General features: G+C 41.6%; 1 protein-coding gene across 4 annotated transcripts; it reads right to left on the bottom strand.

The window, feature by feature from the left end:
* Positions 1 to 1062: 1062 nt before the first annotated feature.
* Positions 1063 to 14663, bottom strand: LOC102456319 (alpha-1-antitrypsin-like). 4 transcript variants are annotated; one of them, XM_089778366.1, is made up of 6 exons: positions 14563 to 14609; positions 11656 to 11733; positions 8843 to 9518; positions 7442 to 7712; positions 4970 to 5117; positions 1063 to 1438 (listed from the first exon to the last, which is right to left on the bottom strand). In XM_089778366.1, the coding sequence occupies exons 3-6, from the start codon at positions 9510 to 9512 to the stop codon at positions 1235 to 1237; spliced, it is 1293 nt and encodes a 430-aa protein (XP_089634492.1). In that variant the 5' UTR covers positions 9513 to 9518; positions 11656 to 11733; positions 14563 to 14609; the 3' UTR covers positions 1063 to 1234. The 4 variants fall into 4 exon arrangements, with proteins under 4 accessions (XP_089634492.1, XP_006133746.3, XP_089634494.1 ...); XM_006133684.5 differs by lacking the exon at positions 11656 to 11733 and having other exon boundaries at positions 14563 to 14663; XM_089778368.1 differs by lacking the exons at positions 11656 to 11733; positions 14563 to 14609 and adding an exon at positions 11462 to 11627.
* Between the last annotated feature and the right edge of the window lie 4408 nt (positions 14664 to 19071).

The raw sequence follows: 19071 nt of genomic DNA, 5'->3' as shown, positions 1-19071 counted from the left end.
TTTGGATGGAGTGTCCACCAGGGCACCCGTACTATTTCCTGGAGGCCTCTTCTTCTGAAAGAAAACCCTCCTTCCCATCCACACACACCTTTTTCCAAAAGAGCTCTTTCGGAAAAGGCATTCTTCCTCGTAGAAAGAGGTGTATTGCTGTCAGAAAAAACCCTTTGTTATTTCGATTTACTTTTGAAATAATGCGACTGCAGTGTGGATGTAATTCAAGTTTTGTCAGAAAAATGGTCTTTTTCCCGACAAAGCTCTGGAGTGTAGACATACCTGTAGAGAAAAGGGATTCTGAACTCAATGGTGCTGTCAGTGTGGACTGGGAAGGACTATGACCCTGAGAAAGGTTTCTAAGAGTTTTGCATACTTTTGTGTTCTGATCCATAGAGTTTCATTTAGGAGAGGGTTTCAGGGTGAAAAGGGGTTGCTGTGGGTTTAAGAGAGATGTGATAAGAAGAAGAGGTGTTCTCAGCCTGAAAGAGACAGATATATATGGTGGGGATGGGATTTCTGAGCTGGGGGCTGGACTAGAGGGACCAGAGAGGGTCCCAGGAGTAGGAGGACCTAGGCTGGCAAGGTTGAGTGTAAGGAACCCGAGTGGAATCAGTAAGAGAGGTTGGGGGGGGGGGGGAGTTGGCACAATGTAGTGGGAGGTGATGTGGGGAAAGCTAGACTTCTGATAGAGAGTTTGGGACTAGGAGAGAACCATGAAACGGTCACAGAGAGAGAAACTGCGCACGCGTCCAACTTACCCTTTAAGTGTGAAATTCTGAAAAGGGGAGAAGGACAGCAGAGGGGAATCAAGCAGGATTTTATTTTCTGACATCTCCACCAACCTCCCTTACCCTGACAAACCAGTTTCCTGTGATCTCCTTGCATCGCTGCCTCAGTGTCCTTTTAGTGAATTTGAAACACAAGGGGCTGGACTATAGGAGGCTGGGGGAGATTATCCTCTACTCAGAAGCTGCCCCCATCCAATTATTATTAGCATCAGTTGCAAGGGCTTGCACATTTATCTGAGCATTTACTAACACTTGCCCAATGCACAGATATATTAGGATGTTTGTTTGTATGCAAGGAGTTACCACACTCATGTTTTATTTGTTTAGAATTCATGTCAATTGCAGGTTAGTTTCAGTCACTACTACCAACAGGTCTGTACTACATGGACATGCTCCAGGAGATTTAAATCCAGCTCCTTTGAAGCACTGGAACATATACAATGGCAAAACAATTATTTTTCAGTAGGATTTACTATTTTCCCCAGGAAGAGCATGCTGCAGGTGGTTTTATCAATAATAATGATTATGAAAGGACGGTTGAACTTAATGGTAGGAGGATCATCAATGGGAGCAGACATAAACATAATTTCCACAACAGTAACTGCTGCAGCCTCAGTGCCATTCTCATGAACATCCACCAGGGCCTTGTGAACAGCCTACAAGGAAATGAAACAAAGATCACAGTGTGAGTGAGCATAAAATAGGTAGCAATAGTTGGAGACAAACTTGCTCATATTTAAAACACAGATGTTAATAAAGTAAGACTATGTATACACTGGGAAGGTTGTGTTCCTAGTACAGGACAGAGCAGAAGCATTCCGTTGATTGTCTCTTTTTTGTTCCCCAAAAGGAAAAGCTCACTTAGCTGTGAGAACTTTGAATGGGGAGGGGTGCATGCATGCAGGGCAGCAGAGATAACGGATCTCAGAGCAGGCACTGTGGGATACTGGCAAAAGCTAGTTCTCTGGGCAAAACAGCAGAGCCCTCACTGAGTTTTTGTTGACATGAAAGGGAGGGGAAAAGATAAAAACATCTTGCAGGGTTGGAAATTTTTTGTTACCCAAATTGAATGTTTTTACTGACAAAAGTCGTATTGCAGTGTAAACCAGTTTTTGGCAACAAAACATGCCAGTATAGACAAGGTCTAAAGAAAGAAGAATGGAATGAGTACAAGACTGACAATACAACATATACCCCATCCTTGCATTCCCAACCCAGAGAAATTTCAAACTCCCTCCATTTTCAATTGGAGTTTTGCCCATGAATATCTGAAAATGTCAGGCACAACTATATTAACAGATTAAATTGATTGTATCAAATCCCGTTTCCTCATCATACAAAGAGGGGGCCTCTCTTAATTATTAATTAACAATACAGAAGGAATGTCTTGTCATTACAAATAAACAATCTCTACTATCTTTGTGCATCAGGGAGTTAGTTTGCTGTAGAAAATAGAAGACCTTTCAAGATGAATGGTGATAAGCAACACAGGAGGGAAAGAAGATAGGTAGTTGACCCCCCAGTTCTGTGCCTTATATTTCTGGTTTGATTACAGTGACTTGGTATTTCATAGTGCAAATGTGGATCTATTTTACTCTTTGGAGCTTCCCATAAAATTAATTCTCACGTTGTACTTAATGTTCCTCAAATTACTGTTTCTTTGCATTACAGTTTTGTTGTAAGAGTGTTTGTCCCAGGATATGGGAAATACAAGGAAGGTGAGGTAATAGTAGTTATTGAACATAGTTCTATTCATGGAAGGGGAAAGCTTCCAAGTTTCACAAAGCTCATTGTTAGGTCCAGAGAATATCACCAGAGTGTCATAGCTAAAGGCAAGTTGGGACATAGAGAGATCACTTTGTGAAAAATGTTTACTCACAGTTGCTTTTATCTTTTATCGTTTCAAGGCCATGGGTCCTACACATGTCTATCACAACATGCTGCATACCTGGCTCATTTTAACAAATTCTAATACACCTCGCTGCTTGCTAACTCTCAATCAGCGAGAGAGCTATACCATCATTTTAGGTATGTCTAGACTACATAGCTCTGTCACCAGAGCCATGTAGATAAGTTTACTAGACATACCCAAATGAAGTGGCGATTTAAATAATCGCTGCTTCATTTAAATTAAAATGGCTGCCGCGCTGAGCTGTTCAGCTATTTGTCGGCTCTGCCCACTAGTCTGGATGCTCCGTGGTCGACATCAAAGACATTTGTCGACCACCTCGTTATACCTCATGGGATGAGGTTTACCGGGGCAGTCGACAAGTGCCTTTGATGTCGACCGTGGAGCGTCCAGACTACTGTGCTGTGCCACCAAACATTCAAGTAGGAATAAGAGATCCTCCGGAAAAGGGCTTATTTTCCGGAGAATTACGTCTAGACTGGCGCTTTTCTCCGGCTTATCTCCAAGCCAGAAAAAAGCGGCAGCCATGTAAATGCAAATGCCGCGGGGGATATTTTAATCCCCCGCGGATTTTGCTATTCCGATGTGTCTAATCTGCATCCCTTTTCCGGAAAAGGGGTGCAGTGTAGACACAGCCCCTGTGTTTAGCTGTGACACTCTGGCTGTCTTCTCCAGACCTGAGGAAAAGCTGTGTGAATCTTGAAATCTTGCCCCCTCCACCAGCAGAAGTTGGTTCAATAAAAGTTATTACCTCTCCACCCTTGTCTCTCTAATTTCCTTCTATTGTTGTATGGTGAGATTCTGATACTCTGTAGCCTCATAGTCCATTGTCAATTTGCACCCATAGTATAAAGCACTACTCGGTAAGGGTGCGTCTACACTGCACCATTATTTCGGAAAGATAATACTACACAGTAAAATAATACCACACAGCAAGTGCATTATTTTGAAAGAAAATCAAAATAACGGAGGGCTTTTTCTGATGTTGGTAAACCTCATTCCATGAAGAATAATGCCTCTTCTGAAAAAGCAATTTTGGAAGAGGGTGTGTGTGGATGCTCCACTGCTGCTATGTCGAAAAAATAAGGAAGAATGGCTCTTGCACAAGAAGGGGTTTTCGCACAGAAAGGAGCCTCCTACACATCTCCTTTTTGTGCAAAAGCCTCTTGCGCAAAAGCGGCTGCTACTTAATTATGCAAATGAAGCATGGCGACATTCCCCTTCGTGCTTCATTTGCATAAGCTTTTGCAGAAAAAGGCTACAGTGTAGACATAGCCTAGGGGGGTCTGCTTCAGACTAATTTTGAGGATTCCCTGTAGTGCGGATGCTCTATTTCTTCTAGAATAGCTTTTTCCAAAATAAGCTTGCAATGTAGACATCAGTGTAAACGTACTGAGACAGATGGTGTCATAGATTTCCCTTGTGCCCTGGAGCCTCTCTGTTACAAAGCTTCTCTGTGCTTCATTTACCATCTATAAAATGGGTGTAAATGCCAACCTCACAGTGGTGTTGGGGATAAATAGACTAAAGATGATAAGATACTCAACTACTCTGGTAAGAGAGTTTATATAAATAGCAAACACACCATAGGACCCCATATTTGCAAACTCTCATCATGCCATTTTACATATTAATTATTTTATGATAGCAATGGTTAAAATTGCATTTTCCCGGTCCTTTTCCCTCCCTGATGGTACTGACTTCCACAGAACTCTCCAGAAGGCCAAGTGAGCTCACAAAGGGTACATTTACACTGCACAGCTATTTTGGGATACCAGTGGTATCCTGAAATACCTACCCTGCATTTATAAAAGCCACCCATTATTTCAAAATATTTTTCGACATAATGGGCACACTATTTTGCCATCCCAGTAAACCTTGTTGCACGAGAGCTAAGGGATGGCTCGAAATAGTGCCTTATTTTGAAATGTGATGCTGTGTAGATGCCCCAAATTTCGAAATAAGCTATTTCAAAATAGTTTTGAAATAAGATACGTAATTTGCATAGTGCAAATTGCATATCTTCTTTTGAGTTTAGGGTGCTGTGTAGATGCACCCCCAAGCCTCCAAGTTAACTATAACAAGGAAATTAATGGCTAATACTAGGACAGACTGAGTGCTAATCTGTGGCCTGTTCTCCTTATGCTGCAGCCCAGTCTCACTTCTCTTCATCAGCAGTGAACCTCTTGCTGGTGATCTAACTGGAAGCTGGACTGAGACATTTGAAAAGATAATAACAGACAAACCCAGTTAGCACCATCTTGTTTTACAAACTTACTTTTGAAACCTTCAGATTACGCTCCCCAGTGATTCCAGACAGATCAGCTTTGTCAGTGAACACATCGATCACACCCATCTTCTGAAACAGCTCTTTCACATCATAGGTACCAGAAACAGAGAATACTGGAATGTACAGGTCGATTTCTCTTTCAAAAAGAAATACAAAATTATGATACAATATTTTGCAGCTTTACCACTTGAGGATTTCAGCTATCAGCAATTTTGCCTCACAGAGCCCTACTGTGGCAAAAAAAATGTAATTGTCCCATTTACAGATAGGGGATAAAATGCACAGCAAAAATGTAATCTTAAACATTTTATTCTCGCTTAGCTACATGTAGCCTCTGTGCTGGTTTTAAAAAATTATTGTTCGGATTCTTTGTTCCGGTACAGAGACTGGTGAAGTGTATGATTTTGTTTTGGGCTGGATTGTCTCTACTTCTAACACTGCTGCTAATGAGAACGTAAGAGAGGTATTTTTTCCCATCTTGCATGGCATTGCAGATATATTCCCATTAGAGTTCCCAGGGTGTTGAATGGGCTACATTAATGATGCTTCCTTTTGCTTTCTGAAGCCTTTAGACTGGCAGGGTGCAGTTCAGACCAATGAGGGGTTCTGTTACCATCTGTCCTGAAACCATGAGCACCTCACAATGCTCTGCTGCTGTTGTTTCCAACTTGCGTATTTCACAGTCAGCCTGTAAGCATGCAGGTCACATCCTGAGTGTCTGCGTAGAGCCCTGGTCCAGCCACTCTGACTCCAGCAGTCTGTCAGCAGCACACCAGCCACATGTTGGCTTCTAGCATATTAATTGCAGGGTGATGCCAATATACTCTTCCTCCTCCATTTCCCACCCAATCTATGTTTTCTGCACTGCCCAGACCTCCCCTGGTTAGTTCAGATATTAGAGGTCTATTGCTGGGGTAAGGGAACAATATCCAAGAGTTTGCAACTCTAAATGAAGTTGCCAAGAAATTCAGCTGGAATGCACCACTGGATTGGTTTTGATTCCCTGGTTAACAGGTTATCTGATTTAACAGGTTAACCGATTAACTGGAATCCTAGATGGGGGATCACTCCAGCCCATCTGGAGCAGCTCCCAGTCCACAAAGCTCCTGAGCCCAGCCCCACGCAGGGCTGGCTGCTGGCTCGCAGCCCCAGTGCTGGGGCTGAGGCTGGTTCTGTCAGCTCCAGGATCCCAGCTTCTGCATTGGGTCTGGGTCTAGCTCTGCCGGCTCTCAGTTCCCGCACGGAGGCTGAGGCTGGCTGGCCCTGCTGTGGCCAGGCTGGAGCAGCCCCCTCATAAGGCAGGGGCTGCTTTGGCCTGGACAGAGCAGCCCCAACTTGTGATGCACCCGGGGCACCGCAGATAGGCTGCTCCAGGCAATCAGAGCAGGCCCTGCCCACAATGGGCAGGGAGCTGCTCAGGCCCCTACCAGTTAACTGGAACTGGTATCACCCATTAAGTCTTGTTATTTAACAACAAAGAGATTTTGAATAGGAGTATCAGGCATTGAATTTCAAAATAGTTACAGGAAAAATATTTCTAGTTACTCCACTTAACAAACTGGACTTGGTTCAAGGAAAGGGCCTTGCCACAACGTATTTGGCCAAATATTTAAGTCAGGATATGTCCCTGAAGTCCAAAGAGCTAGTTTCTCTTGTTTTATGTGAAAGAGGGAGAGATGACCGAGGAAAACTATAGAGAAAGAGTCTTTGGATTTTGCTCCTCAGTTGTACAGTCTAATCTCCCTTTGAAGAGGATTCTTCTGTGGAATACCCCTAACGTCAATGTTTATTTAAAGAAAATGACAGTAATCCGGGTTGTAAAGTTGGCCTCATTCCTCTTTCTTCTTTCCAATGTAGGCTAAAATGCAGGTTTGCCTTGTCTCCCTCTTGCCATCTCCGGGACCTTATGTAATAATTATATGTAAATAGAGATACATCCACATTCCTTCATTTAAGATAGATCTGCATAACCATTCCCACCTAATCAGAACTATGTGGGTTTGAACGTCTGCTACTAAACATTCATAACCTTACATAGAATGTTGCTGCCCAGATGCGACATTACTGACAGAAAGTCATTAGTGCAAATGATATTTCACAACCTATGTTTAGCACCAGGTTTATCACAGTAGTGTGTAGGGTGTGATGATAGGCTGCATTCCATTACAGAAGGGTGCTGAATAGGCAATGGAATGGCTCTGCATCTCTCTGTTCCAGCCAACTTGCTAGTCAAATGAGCTGAAGCAAGAGAGGCATTCTGGGAAACACTGTGCCACACAGAGGTGTATCTGAGGCACTAATTCTTCCAGTGTTCCCCCTTTTGGCAGTATGTAATGTGCTGCCCAGCAAGCAGGGCTTTACATGCAGGAACAGCTTAGCCCTAATGTAATGTTTTGTCATTTCCAATTCTAGCCTATTTACAGCAAGCATACATTTGCATTGTAGCAGTAAAATGGTTACCTTTGTTCAAGTGATTTTGCCCATTTAGACACAGTTTCTTTCAACAGAGCCTCTTCCACCTGCTCCATTTTCCCTTCATCAGGCAGAATAAATAAGGCAGCAGCATTTCCTTTGTATGGGATTTCAACCACCCAGCAGGCGAGCATCTCATCCCGGTAAGTTTTATATTCCTCTTCCCTGTTCATCATTTTAACTTTCACTGATGTTTTTGCATCCACAAAAAAGTCATCTTCCTTTGTGGTCAAATTATTAAAAGGATTTTGCCAATGAGCTGATGACAGAAGGAAAGCGAATGCAGTTAAATATACTGAGAAATTTCTAACTTGTAATCAACTAATTCAAATGTAACAAGTCTAAAGTTGATGTTTACATTAATTGAAAGATCATTTGATTAGAGGGACATTTGCTCTGCAGTGGGCTTGACAGACAATTTCAATAGCATACCGCATCTATGTTGGATCGAGATTTTATATTGATTAGCAATGGTCCTGATGAAAGCCAAACAAGTGAAATGACCTAATTCTGTGGTTTTCATCAAATCTGCAGCTTTGAGAAAAAAATAGTGACCAAGTATTAGAACTTTTTGTGCTGTATTGTAAACTGAGGCCCCCTCAATCTATGAGTGAGCCAAATTAATTAATAAACTCAACTTTTTTCATGCAACCTGAATTTCTTCTACCTACTCATCACAACAAAGGCTCAACACATGCTCCTGTCAAATGGAGCTCAACTGAGAATTGGTTTCTATTTAATTTCCTTTCCTTCCCTATTTTTTGTTCAAAGTCAGCACAGGTGATGAAGCTCACCTGCAACAAATGCACAGATGGAAAAGCATGGGTGTTCCAAGATGACGAAAAGACCTGTTTTTATAAATAACTGACTGCAATTAATTAAAGCTTAAAATTTTGTTACGACTTCCCCCACAACTTTGCTAGTCTCAACTTGCTCCAGCCACTCGAGGTTGGAGGCTGGCTGTATCAAATACCGGCAGTATTCGGAGTGCTCTGCAGGGAGATGGTGGAGAGGGGTAGGATCATGAGGGAGTGCAGGATTATGAGAGAAGGAGATGGAGAAGAGGAGTTCAAGTATTAGGAGAAAGTAACAGGAATATACTTTGACTTACTCTCCTACCAACTTCTACAAAGATTCCAGTGCCCTTGATATGAATGTTTAATTCTAATCAAAATTTCATATTTGGATGATTGTTACTTTCATGAAAATGCTTTACAAAATGTACAAGTGTCCAGACTCAAATTGGGTGATCTCATAGAGCTAACAACTTTGACAGTTACCCTTAATTAAAAAAAAAAAAAAAACCAAACAGTTTCTTTTTCTTAGACACTAATCAGAATTCCATGACTTGTATGCATGCTAAATACCCATATGTAGAACATGTCTTACCTTTAAAGAAAATGTAGTTGACAAGAACAATTACAGTTAGTGGATCAAGGTTCTTCACCAAATTGGCAATTTTCCCATGGGTTTTCTTCTCAATGTAATCATTGATCTGTTTCTCAGCCTCGGCAGAATTCTGGAAGTTACTTTGAAAAGCTTCAGATGCATATAGACTTTTGACATCTTTGAGAAACTTCTCTAGTAGTTTTAGTTGATTGTCCACAAAAAGGGCATTTCCCATGTTCAGCTGGATCTCACTGTCAGGACGGTTTAATATGAGGATGAGATCACGAAAACCTTCATGTATTTCCCTCTCTTCAATCTCTGTGAGGTTAAAGGAAAGGCCTGTGTGAATTTGACTCAGAGTGGATGATTTAGCACTTAATGTCAGCATTGCAAAGGCAGTGGCGATGCTCAGAGGAGAGAAGAAAATGTTCTTGTTGCCTGCTTCTGATTTAATCTGCTTGTAGAATCTAAATGCAAAGTCTGCATTGCTAGGAGCTACTCGGAGAAAGGTGGTGTTTTCACTTCTGACATCGGCTCCAACTGGGCAAAGCTGCACTTTCTGACTATCTTTGTCATCGTGGTGGTCAGGTACATGATGAGGCTGGACCGCAGTATGAAGGCCAGCAAGTGACAGAAACAGAAACAGGATGGATTTCATTTTGCTTTGCATCTATTCCTTTGAAAAACAAAAGAATGGAAGAGTCATTAGGCATAGAAGTGTCCCTACCTTCCCCATGCTATTTGTGATTCATGTGTTTTTTGTCTCCTAGCTATTTGGGAGATTATGAGTGAAAAGGGAAATGGGGCTGATGGTAGGGAGTCACAGTGTTTCTGAGCCCCGGCCATGCTGGCAATCATAGAAAGGAAAAGATATGGATTAGAAGAAGATTGTGCTGGAATCATCAGTTAACATCAACCAGTTTGCAGGCCTTATCGGGGGGGGGGGGAGGGGGCGGCAAAGAGGACCATTTGGCCTGGGTGTCAGGAGACAAAGGGGCCTCTAATTTTGACATTTTTCTACCAATTTATTTCTATTTAATATACACCTTACAGTTATAACAGAGACAACCAGAGAAGCTATATATACCTGCAAAAATTAATTTAAATTATTATGGGCACAGCTACACAGCAGGGCTAAACTTGAAATAAGCTATGTAACTTGAGCCATGCTAATTGCGTAACTTAAGATGAAATAGCTTATTTCGACTTTTGGCGCTGTCTACACAACAGTTATTTTGAAAAGGAGCACTCTTCCCCCACTTCCCTTACTCCTTGTGGAATGAGGTTTACAGAAGTTAAAGTAAAAAGCCTGTTATTTTGAATTTATTTCGAAATTACAGGCTTGCTGTGTAGATGCACACTATGTTATTAATAATGCTGCTGTGTAGACATAGCCTGTGCGACCTCAGGCCTTTACCAATTTCTCAATCACATCCAAGTTTTCATCTGCGTGATTGGAGACTGGAGTAGTTTCTGTCATTAGTGATTCCCTGTTATGAAAGACTGTTTGCAGTCTTCGCATAGTTTAGAAGTTTTGAAAATCATAATTAATTCTGTTACTGTAAAGTGATTTTGCTTGGTCTGAGGGTGAGTTTACCTTTAAATTAGATATTTATCTCTGTGTAGGAGATTTTTGTATTTCTGTTTTTGCTTATGTGTCTTTGTATACAATAACCATGTCAGGCTCAGCTGTAAGCTACTTCTTCATCCAGTTTCTGATTCGCCTTTAAAGGCTTTTTTTGTAATAATAATTTTTTAATTCTAGTTTTAAATAAATTTTATATCTAATCTGGCAATCAACCAGTTAATTACACACCACAACAGGAACATGTTAGCAGACAAAATTTCAATGCTTTGAAATAAGGCTATGAGGCCATAGTAAATAACACCTCCAAACTGTTGTTATACAATATTCACTGCAAAGTATATACAATTACAATTTTGTATAACCAATAGCCTTTAGTGAATTAATTTATTGTGTGTTACTGTGTTTTAAAAGAACCCCATGATAAAAATGAAGCGAAGATTTGAAAGTGGAGCAAGTAAGAGATGGCAAAAGCAACAGAGTGAAGCAGCAGTTAAGAGTTTAAGGCCAATAACATAACATAATGCCTCAGCCATTAGACGGTGACCATATTGACAGTGATGCATGCAAGTCCATTATCTGTCTATCAGAATACAAAACAAGTTCATAGAGCTGTGTGGGACATTTGTACAAATGATTCTTGAAGAGATATGACATGTGAAGTACTTTTCAATTATTATTGATGCAACTCCAGACTGGTCCCATAAAGAACAGATGACCTTGGTTGTTCGATATGTTAAAATTTGCAGGAAATTCAAAAGTTTCAATTGAAGGATTCATTTTGTTTGATAATTTCACAAAAAACACCTGGAAAAGAAATTGCTGCTCGTGAATTAGAAATTCAGGAAGGCTTCAAATTAAATTTTCAAATCTGCATTGGCCAGTATGGATCCAATATGGCTGGGAAATACAATGGAGTACAAGCAGTCCTTCTTGAGCAAAATCTAAATTGTATTTTCTCCAGTTGTGACAACCACACACTAAACCTTGTCGGCATTGATTGTGCTGAATCATGCAAGGAAGCTATCGCATACTTTGGAACAATCAAGCAATTGTACATCCTGTTCAGTAGCAGTCCTCAAAAGAGGAACATTCTGAAGCTCCATCTGCCTGTTTCCCTTCATGGTATGTCCACAGCAAGATGATCAGCATGAACTGTTGGCATTAAACCAGTTGCATAGTGTCTGGACTCAGTAAAAAAGTCTTTAAGTGAGCTTGAATCTCTTACTTTCACTGCATAGGCTTGCACTGAGAGTATACATCCAAATAAATCTGAATGCATGTAATGTAGTCCATGGGGATGAATCTGCTAAAAATGATCCACAAAATTAATTTTGTAATTGAAGCATGCAATGGTACATTAGATATTGAGAGGGATAACATTGAACAACTTCTTAAAGATACTCAAAAGATTCATGATCAATGGGACACAATCTTTTCTGAGTCCAAATCAGCATCACAGGGTATTGACATTTCATCTGAGTTTTCCACCAATTGCAGCCTAACATCTCAATCTGATGCAGAAAGACTTTACTGAGTCATTTTTTTTATTATTGACTCCATCAAATCTGCTCTTACACGCCAATTTGAGTCACTGTGACAAATTTGTACTCTTTTGGTTTCCTTTGAGAGTTCAAAGAACTAAGTGATGAAAATCTATAGTCAGTGGCTGAACAGTTTCAACAAATGAAATTTCAAGAGATCTCCATGATGAGATTTTCTTCCTGAAACATATACATTTCACCAACTTTAAACTGAACTGTAAGCCAAAAGAACTGCTTCAAGAAATATTTGATCTCGGCTGTCAACTGTATTTCCTAATATCACAATTGCATTATGTGTTTTTGTCAGTCTCCCTGCATCAGTGGCTTGATGTGAATGCACATTTAATGTGTTAAAACAAGTAAAGAGCCATCATCTTTCTACAATGGGACAAAAGCATTTGAATGGGCTTGCAATGCTTAACATTAAGAGTGATGTTGCACATGAATTAGATTTTTCTTCAATTATAAATAAGTTTGTACACCACAAAGCCAGAAAAGCATTTAAAAAATGAACAGTTTTGCTTTCAGTAGAAACTCACCATTGATGTTACATTTTAAATATACATTCTATTGGTATAATCACTTAATTGTTAATAAATAAATGTCTCAAGTGTTCATTTGCATATATTCTTTTGGTTTTAATATAACCATGTGGATGAAAAGTTAGATACAGCTGGGCCCTGGGGTTGGGACTGAGGCTGGGCTGGAGCCTTTAAACTCAAAGTGACCCCAGCCCTCTGTCATTCTCTAAGAGGGCCTGTCAGTTTGTGCCACTCAGACACCCCGACCCTACAGTAGGGGTGTTTTTTGGGGGTGGGAAGTTATGAAAGGGGATCAGGTGAGTGTCGGCTGGGAGAGAATTTAGCAGAATGGATGATGTTGTTCCTCTGTAGCTGTGAGATAAATTAGGGACCTTATGCCAGTGGCATAAATTGGAGCTGTATATTTGTAGTAGTAACTTCTGATGTGGATTGATGTCAGTCAGGGAATCACATCTGATTCCTTAATACTCACACTCTACTTCAGCACTCATGCTATTTCCTTGTGTTGCAGTAGAATCTGGATCCAAATGACAATATGGCACTCTATCTAAAGCTTAATAAAGATTATAAGGGATTGCTCTGTCTAGAACATCAAAACTAAGTCACTGGTCTCTGACTTTCAGTACTATAATTTGGATGAGCTTTATTAAAAGCAGATAGCAAATGGTGTTGTGTTTTTCAGAGCACCATATTTAGAGGAAAGCTTCCGAGGGTAGCCGAGTTAGTCTGTTACAGAAAAAAACAACAAATGGTTTGGTAGCACTTTATAGACTAACAAAACATGTAGATGGTATCATGAGCTTTCGTGGGCACTTCTTCAAATGTCATAACTCCAGTCATCTGAAGAAGTGGGCTGTGCCCACGAAAGCTCATGATACCATCTCTATGTTTTGTTAGTCTATAAAGTGCTACCAGATCATTTGTTATATTTAGAGGAATAAATCAGCTCTAAAAGTTCTTTGCATGTCAAAACATTTTAAGTTTGTCCTTTTTTGTTTTTATACTCTTCCTCCTTTTTTCTTCATCTGTCCACCTAGGCATCAGATTTCTGGTTAGGCTTCAATTCATTGGGACAGTCTTGTTAAAGATCCACTTGATTTCTTCAGACCCGAGTTTTAAACAATGTAAGCACAAGTTTCCTAGAGGTGGTTGAAAATTTTCAGATGAAATGTTTTTCCACTAGAAAATGCTGATTTGTCAAAATGGATGTACCAAAGGGTTATGTCAACTCTCATGAGGTTTAATTTAGAAAATAAATTAAAAGTGTTTAAAAATTATTTTAGATTATGCATTGTTTTTGTTTCTTTTATAAATAATAGAAGGTAAAATAAAAACAATATAAAACATACTAATACCAGAAAATTAAATGTAAACATTTCAGATGATGAAAAAGATTTTTTTCTGGGGTGAGGAGAACTTTGTTCCATGGGACAATTCAAACTTTTGTCTTTTTGTTCTGATTCAGAATGATTTGTTTGGATGTCAGAATTTTGTGCAGAATGGAATGTCCCAGTTTCCATAGCTCTAACCTCAGCTAACATATTCTTGAAAATCCCATACATTTTTGGTGTAGTCCAGCCATATTTTAACAGGCCTGCACATAAAGATTTCTGGGTTTGTGCGCTTTTTTTTTCTAAATGTGGACTGCAAGGATGTGAATACATCCCCGGTGGTCCCTCCAAGTAAGTGGGAAATCAGCCCCAGCCTTCCCCTGGCTGGCCAGAACATGCTTACTTGGAGTATCAGGGGAGGTGCTTTCACACCCTTCATGCCCCCGCTGCGTATGGATCTCTTTTAAAGTACTAGATTAACCAAGTCCTAAGGTTTCCAGTAATTTTTAAAATGCCTTCATTCACAGAACCTTTCCAATGGTGCTCCAATTTCTGTTGGCTTCTTGGATTTTAAGAAGGGCTCCACTAACAGGATAAATTATAACAGGTATACCGAGTACAATCACTCCCACTTGAATGAAATCCCATAAAATAAACTGTATATCATGCAGCTAGTATGAGTTCAAAGCCTCTTTGGAAAAAATATTGGAGTACTTACGGTAGAATCAGAAGGATCTTGCGTGAGTGTATAGAATCTGCACTGTGCCTTCCCTGTTCTTTATATTGCCTTAGCATTATTAAGCTGTGTGCGCACTATTAAACATTAAACAGAGCAAACAGATGTTATTAGCAAGGATGCAGAGCAAACAGTGAAGAAACAGCTTTACTGGTAATGGAGGAGCAAATGCCCACTGTTCACTCACATGGTCAGGAATAGAGCCAATATCTATTTAAGGACGTAGCAGGGGGGCATGTGGAGGGTACCAGTGGCTGGCTGTTTGCTTGCCTCCTCCAAACTTGTGGAGAAAGTCTGTATGGAAAGATTTAATTAGTAGAGCCCCAATAGAAAGAGGGGCATGCATGCTCAGGAAAAGCTGCTATACATGATGCAGCTCGTGGAGCAAGAATAACATTTGGTAGTAAATCCCCTCAGACATATTGCTGTTTGGATCAGCATTAACTTCCAGCAGAGAGGATCAGAAAGTTCAGTCGTGGTGGGGAGGTAATGACAGCACAGCTTTAGAAATGTTTATCAGTCAAGAGGCAAAAAGGGGCCCTGGAATCCAGAGAAAGAGATTCCTTTATGTCTGAGTAGTGAGGTGCATGCTGGGCCCCTCTGGTTTTGGCTCCCCGCCCTCTCAAATCAGTCAGGAATGCCTTAACTTGAGGCAACACCCATGCTCTTTGTTTACAGTTGCTTTTGCACCACTACTTTCCATCAGTCCACCAAGGCCTTGTGAACAGCCTACAAGAAAATGAAGCAAAGCTCATAGTCTGAGTACAGGACACAGAGCAACAGCTGCAGATGAACTTTTAAATCAATGCTCCAGGGAATAACCTGTAAACACAACCAGAGTGACCTGAAGACTGAACTCAATGGGATTTTTTTCGATGTATGTTTGGTAAGGCTAGACGCCACTATGTTTTACAGATAGAGTTGCATGAATCTCCTATCTTGTTTTCTCAACTCACAGGCAGAGGGAGGTCCCTTAATCTCTGTGAAATATAAAAGAAGAGGTATCTCATCAGCACAGACTGAGCTGGGTAAAGAATAAGAACGTTCATGGAGGATCAGTCTGTCCATGTCTGTTAGACAAAATGGTCATGGATGCAATCCTATGATCTGGGTGTCCCCGGACTGTGATTACCAGAAACTTGGTGTCCATCTACACTGCATCATTTTTGCAGAAGAGGAAATGCAAACGAAGCACTCATTAGCATTTCTCATGCTCTCATTTGCATATTCTCTTCCGATCATTTTTGCGTGATGCCGAAAAGTTTGGAAACCACTGGTGTAGAGAGTACAAGATCCCTCTATGCTTGTTGTTCATTGATTTTTAAAAAGCCTTTGACTCAGTGGAACAAAATAAAGCTTTAAGAACTCTTCTTTCACAGGGTGTCTCTCCAGTGTATGTTAGAATCATACAAGATTCCATGATGGACACAACTGCGGAAATCATGCTTTTTGATGACCCCTTGTGTATTGCAGTTAAGTGAGGAGTAAAGCAGGGGGATGTTTGTTCACTGAAGTTATTTACCAGCATTCTGCAAAAACGTCCTGCGGAAGATCTAAGTGAACGACGGATTTCTGATTGATGGCAAGGTTCATCAGATTTTCCTTTTCACAGATTACATTGTCCTAATTGCATCAAAACCTGAAACATTGCAAACCCTCCTTAATGACATCAGTAAGAACGCAAAGGAGATGGGCCTGACCATCCACACTGGAAAAACGAAGTGGATGAAAAACTAAATGAAGTATGTTACACAGCTGAATGGACAGTCCGTTGAGTTAGTGGATCAAGATGTATATCTTAGACAAGTGTAGCAGATGGACAATGAATTGGGCCTGGAGTTGAGCAGGAGGAAGAAGTCAGGTTGGATTGTCTTTGGGAATCTACACAGAATTTTTGTTGATCCCAAACTTCCTACCACTATGAGAGCCCATCTCTCTAACACCAGTGTTCTTCCAATAATTCTGTATGGTTGCAAAATTTAGAACACAATGCTTATAAAAAAATTAAAGCTGCAAACCAGCCAAAGAGCAATGGAAAGATGCATGATGGCTATAGCATATTACTATCAACAATCTGTGTGCAAGAAGTGGTGTCAATGATATAATTCGAGTTATGTATGATCAGAAAAGGAGATGGGTTGGCCATGTAGCGAGACTGAGACAACAGATGGACAGCACGTAAAAAGAACAAGAGGAAGGCCTCCAGCACGTTGAGTGGATCCTTTAAGGAGGAGTCATGGAAGGACATAGATGAGAACCTCACAAAACAGGACAGCATGGAAAAGCTGCAAGCTACCTTGGTGGCAAAACTATTCGCTTCAATGAAATTACAGATCTTTCAAGTATTCTAAATAATAGTTGACATTACAATGGTGTGTTTGTGCACTTTTGTCTGTACATCTTGATAGTATTTACTTCTACAACAATGTCCTAAAATATGAAATGTGCTCACAATACCTCTGCATAAACTATAATGGGCAAATTAATGCTTACATCGAGAAGATATGCTAATTTGCAGCCCTATCCTCTCTATGTTCCTATCAGTGAGCATCTTGGCCATTACATTCAAAGATAAAATACAAGTCTTAGCACCATCTCTATTTTACCAACTTACTTTTGACAACTTGGCTACGTCTACACTGGCATGAATTTCCGAAAATGCTTTTAACGGAAAAGTTTTCCATAAAAAGCATTTTCGGAAAAGCGCATCTAGATTGGCAGGATGCTTTTCCGCAAAAGCGCTTTTTGCGGAAAAGCGTCCGTGTCCCAATCTAGATGCGCTTTTCCACAAAAAAGCCCCAATCGCCTTTTTCACGATTGGGGCTTTTTTGTGGAAAACAGTACTATGCTGTCTACACTGGCCCTTTCACACAAAAGTCTTCCGGAAAAAGACTTTTGCCCGAACGGGAACAGCATAGTTTTTCCGGAAAAGCAGATGATTTTGCAGAAATCTTGCCAGTCTAGACACAGCCCTTCAGTATAGTTTTCCCAGTAATTCCAGACACATCAGCCTTACCAGTGAACACACAAATCACACCCATTTTCTGAAACACCTCTTTCACATCATAGATACAAGATACAGAGAATGCAGGAATGTAGAGCTAGAGTTTTCTGTTCCAAAAGAAACACAGAAGTCTGGTAAAATATTTTCAGATCACTGGATAGTTAAAGAACTGCAGTTTTATGCCATACTAGAAGACTTACTCAGTGCTGTTGGCCCGGGGAAGTGTGGAAGGATTGTGCAGGACTCCTGATGGCATACCCCAGGCCAGCCTGGTGTTGGGGGGGAGGGTTGGGCCAGTGCTTGGTGGGGGGCTTGGTCTGGGGTTCGGGGTCAACCCGGGCTAGGGTTTGGGGTTGGTGAGGTGGATCCAGGGTTGAGGCCAGGATTTGGGGCCATAAAGGCTTCCCGTGTGTCAGATCTCCCCTAGCCCAGGAGGAGAAGGGGGATCTTTGCATGTTGGTACACAGTGACCACACTGGACAATGCAGTGGTGGAGACAGCAGGGTGGGGGAGCACCAGTGGGTTCCGTGGGGGGTGACTGGGGCTTGGCTGCCCAGCCCTGGTGGTGTTTCGGCAGGGTGCAGAGGGGGCAGGAAAGGGGTTTTAGCCAGGGAGGCCACTTACCAGTGGTAGGCAAGATGAGAGAGTCCTATCCCCAACTGGCCACTCTCTGGGTGGTGTGGCTGCCCCCAGTGGCCACTGCGAAATAGCTCTCCCCTGCACTTCCTGACCCCAGCAGTGAGTAAGAGGATCATGCTCCTCTCTCTCCCCTCCCTTTCCATGTTATCATATTCTAGGCATATCCCATTGCCTTGGCACAACCAAGCCCTGATCTCGCTTTAAATTAGGATAAGAGGAATCTGCATACCATGGATAGTGGGTAAAGGCCCAGCTGGGGAAGACAAGCCAAAGTCCCGCCCCTTCCATTCAAACCCACACCTCTTCCCCTGAGACCACGCCCTTCAACAACTTCCCCTCCAGCAAACCCCATGTAACCCCAGCTGAGGGCCAGGGCTCCCAGTGACCAGGGAGCTGGGCTGCCATCTCGCAGCACCGGTCTCCCCATGACGGCTGTGGAGGTGGGCTGCTGCACTGCAAGCCCAGCTTTCCCTGACCACCAGGGTGCCAGGCTGCTGTGCTGCAGGCCCAGTCTTCCCTGGCCACTAGGGAAGCTGATTGCCATGGCACAGCCCCAGCCCTCTCCAGCCACTGAATCAATGACTGAAAAAGATCTGGTGGGAGGGGGAGGTCCTTCCTGGTGGCTAATGAGCTGCACATGAGCCCCTCCCAGCATGGCACTGTGATCAAATGGGTTAATGTCATCCTTGGATACATAGCAAGGGGAATCTCCAGCAGGACTAGAAAGGAACTTTTATCTTTGTATTTGGCACTGGTGTGACTGCTGCTGGAATTCTCTATCCAATGGTGGTGTGCACAATTCAGGAAGGACGTTGAAATAGAGGGTTAGAGAGGATTGGAAAACATAT

The sequence above is a fragment of the Pelodiscus sinensis genome, chromosome 5 (genome assembly GCF_052426305.1).
Source record: "Pelodiscus sinensis isolate ZL-2025 chromosome 5, ASM5242630v1, whole genome shotgun sequence".
Lineage (NCBI taxonomy): Eukaryota > Metazoa > Chordata > Testudines > Trionychidae > Pelodiscus > Pelodiscus sinensis.
The sequence above is the reverse complement of the archived record's forward strand: the minus strand, read 5'-3'. Positions and strand labels throughout refer to the sequence as shown.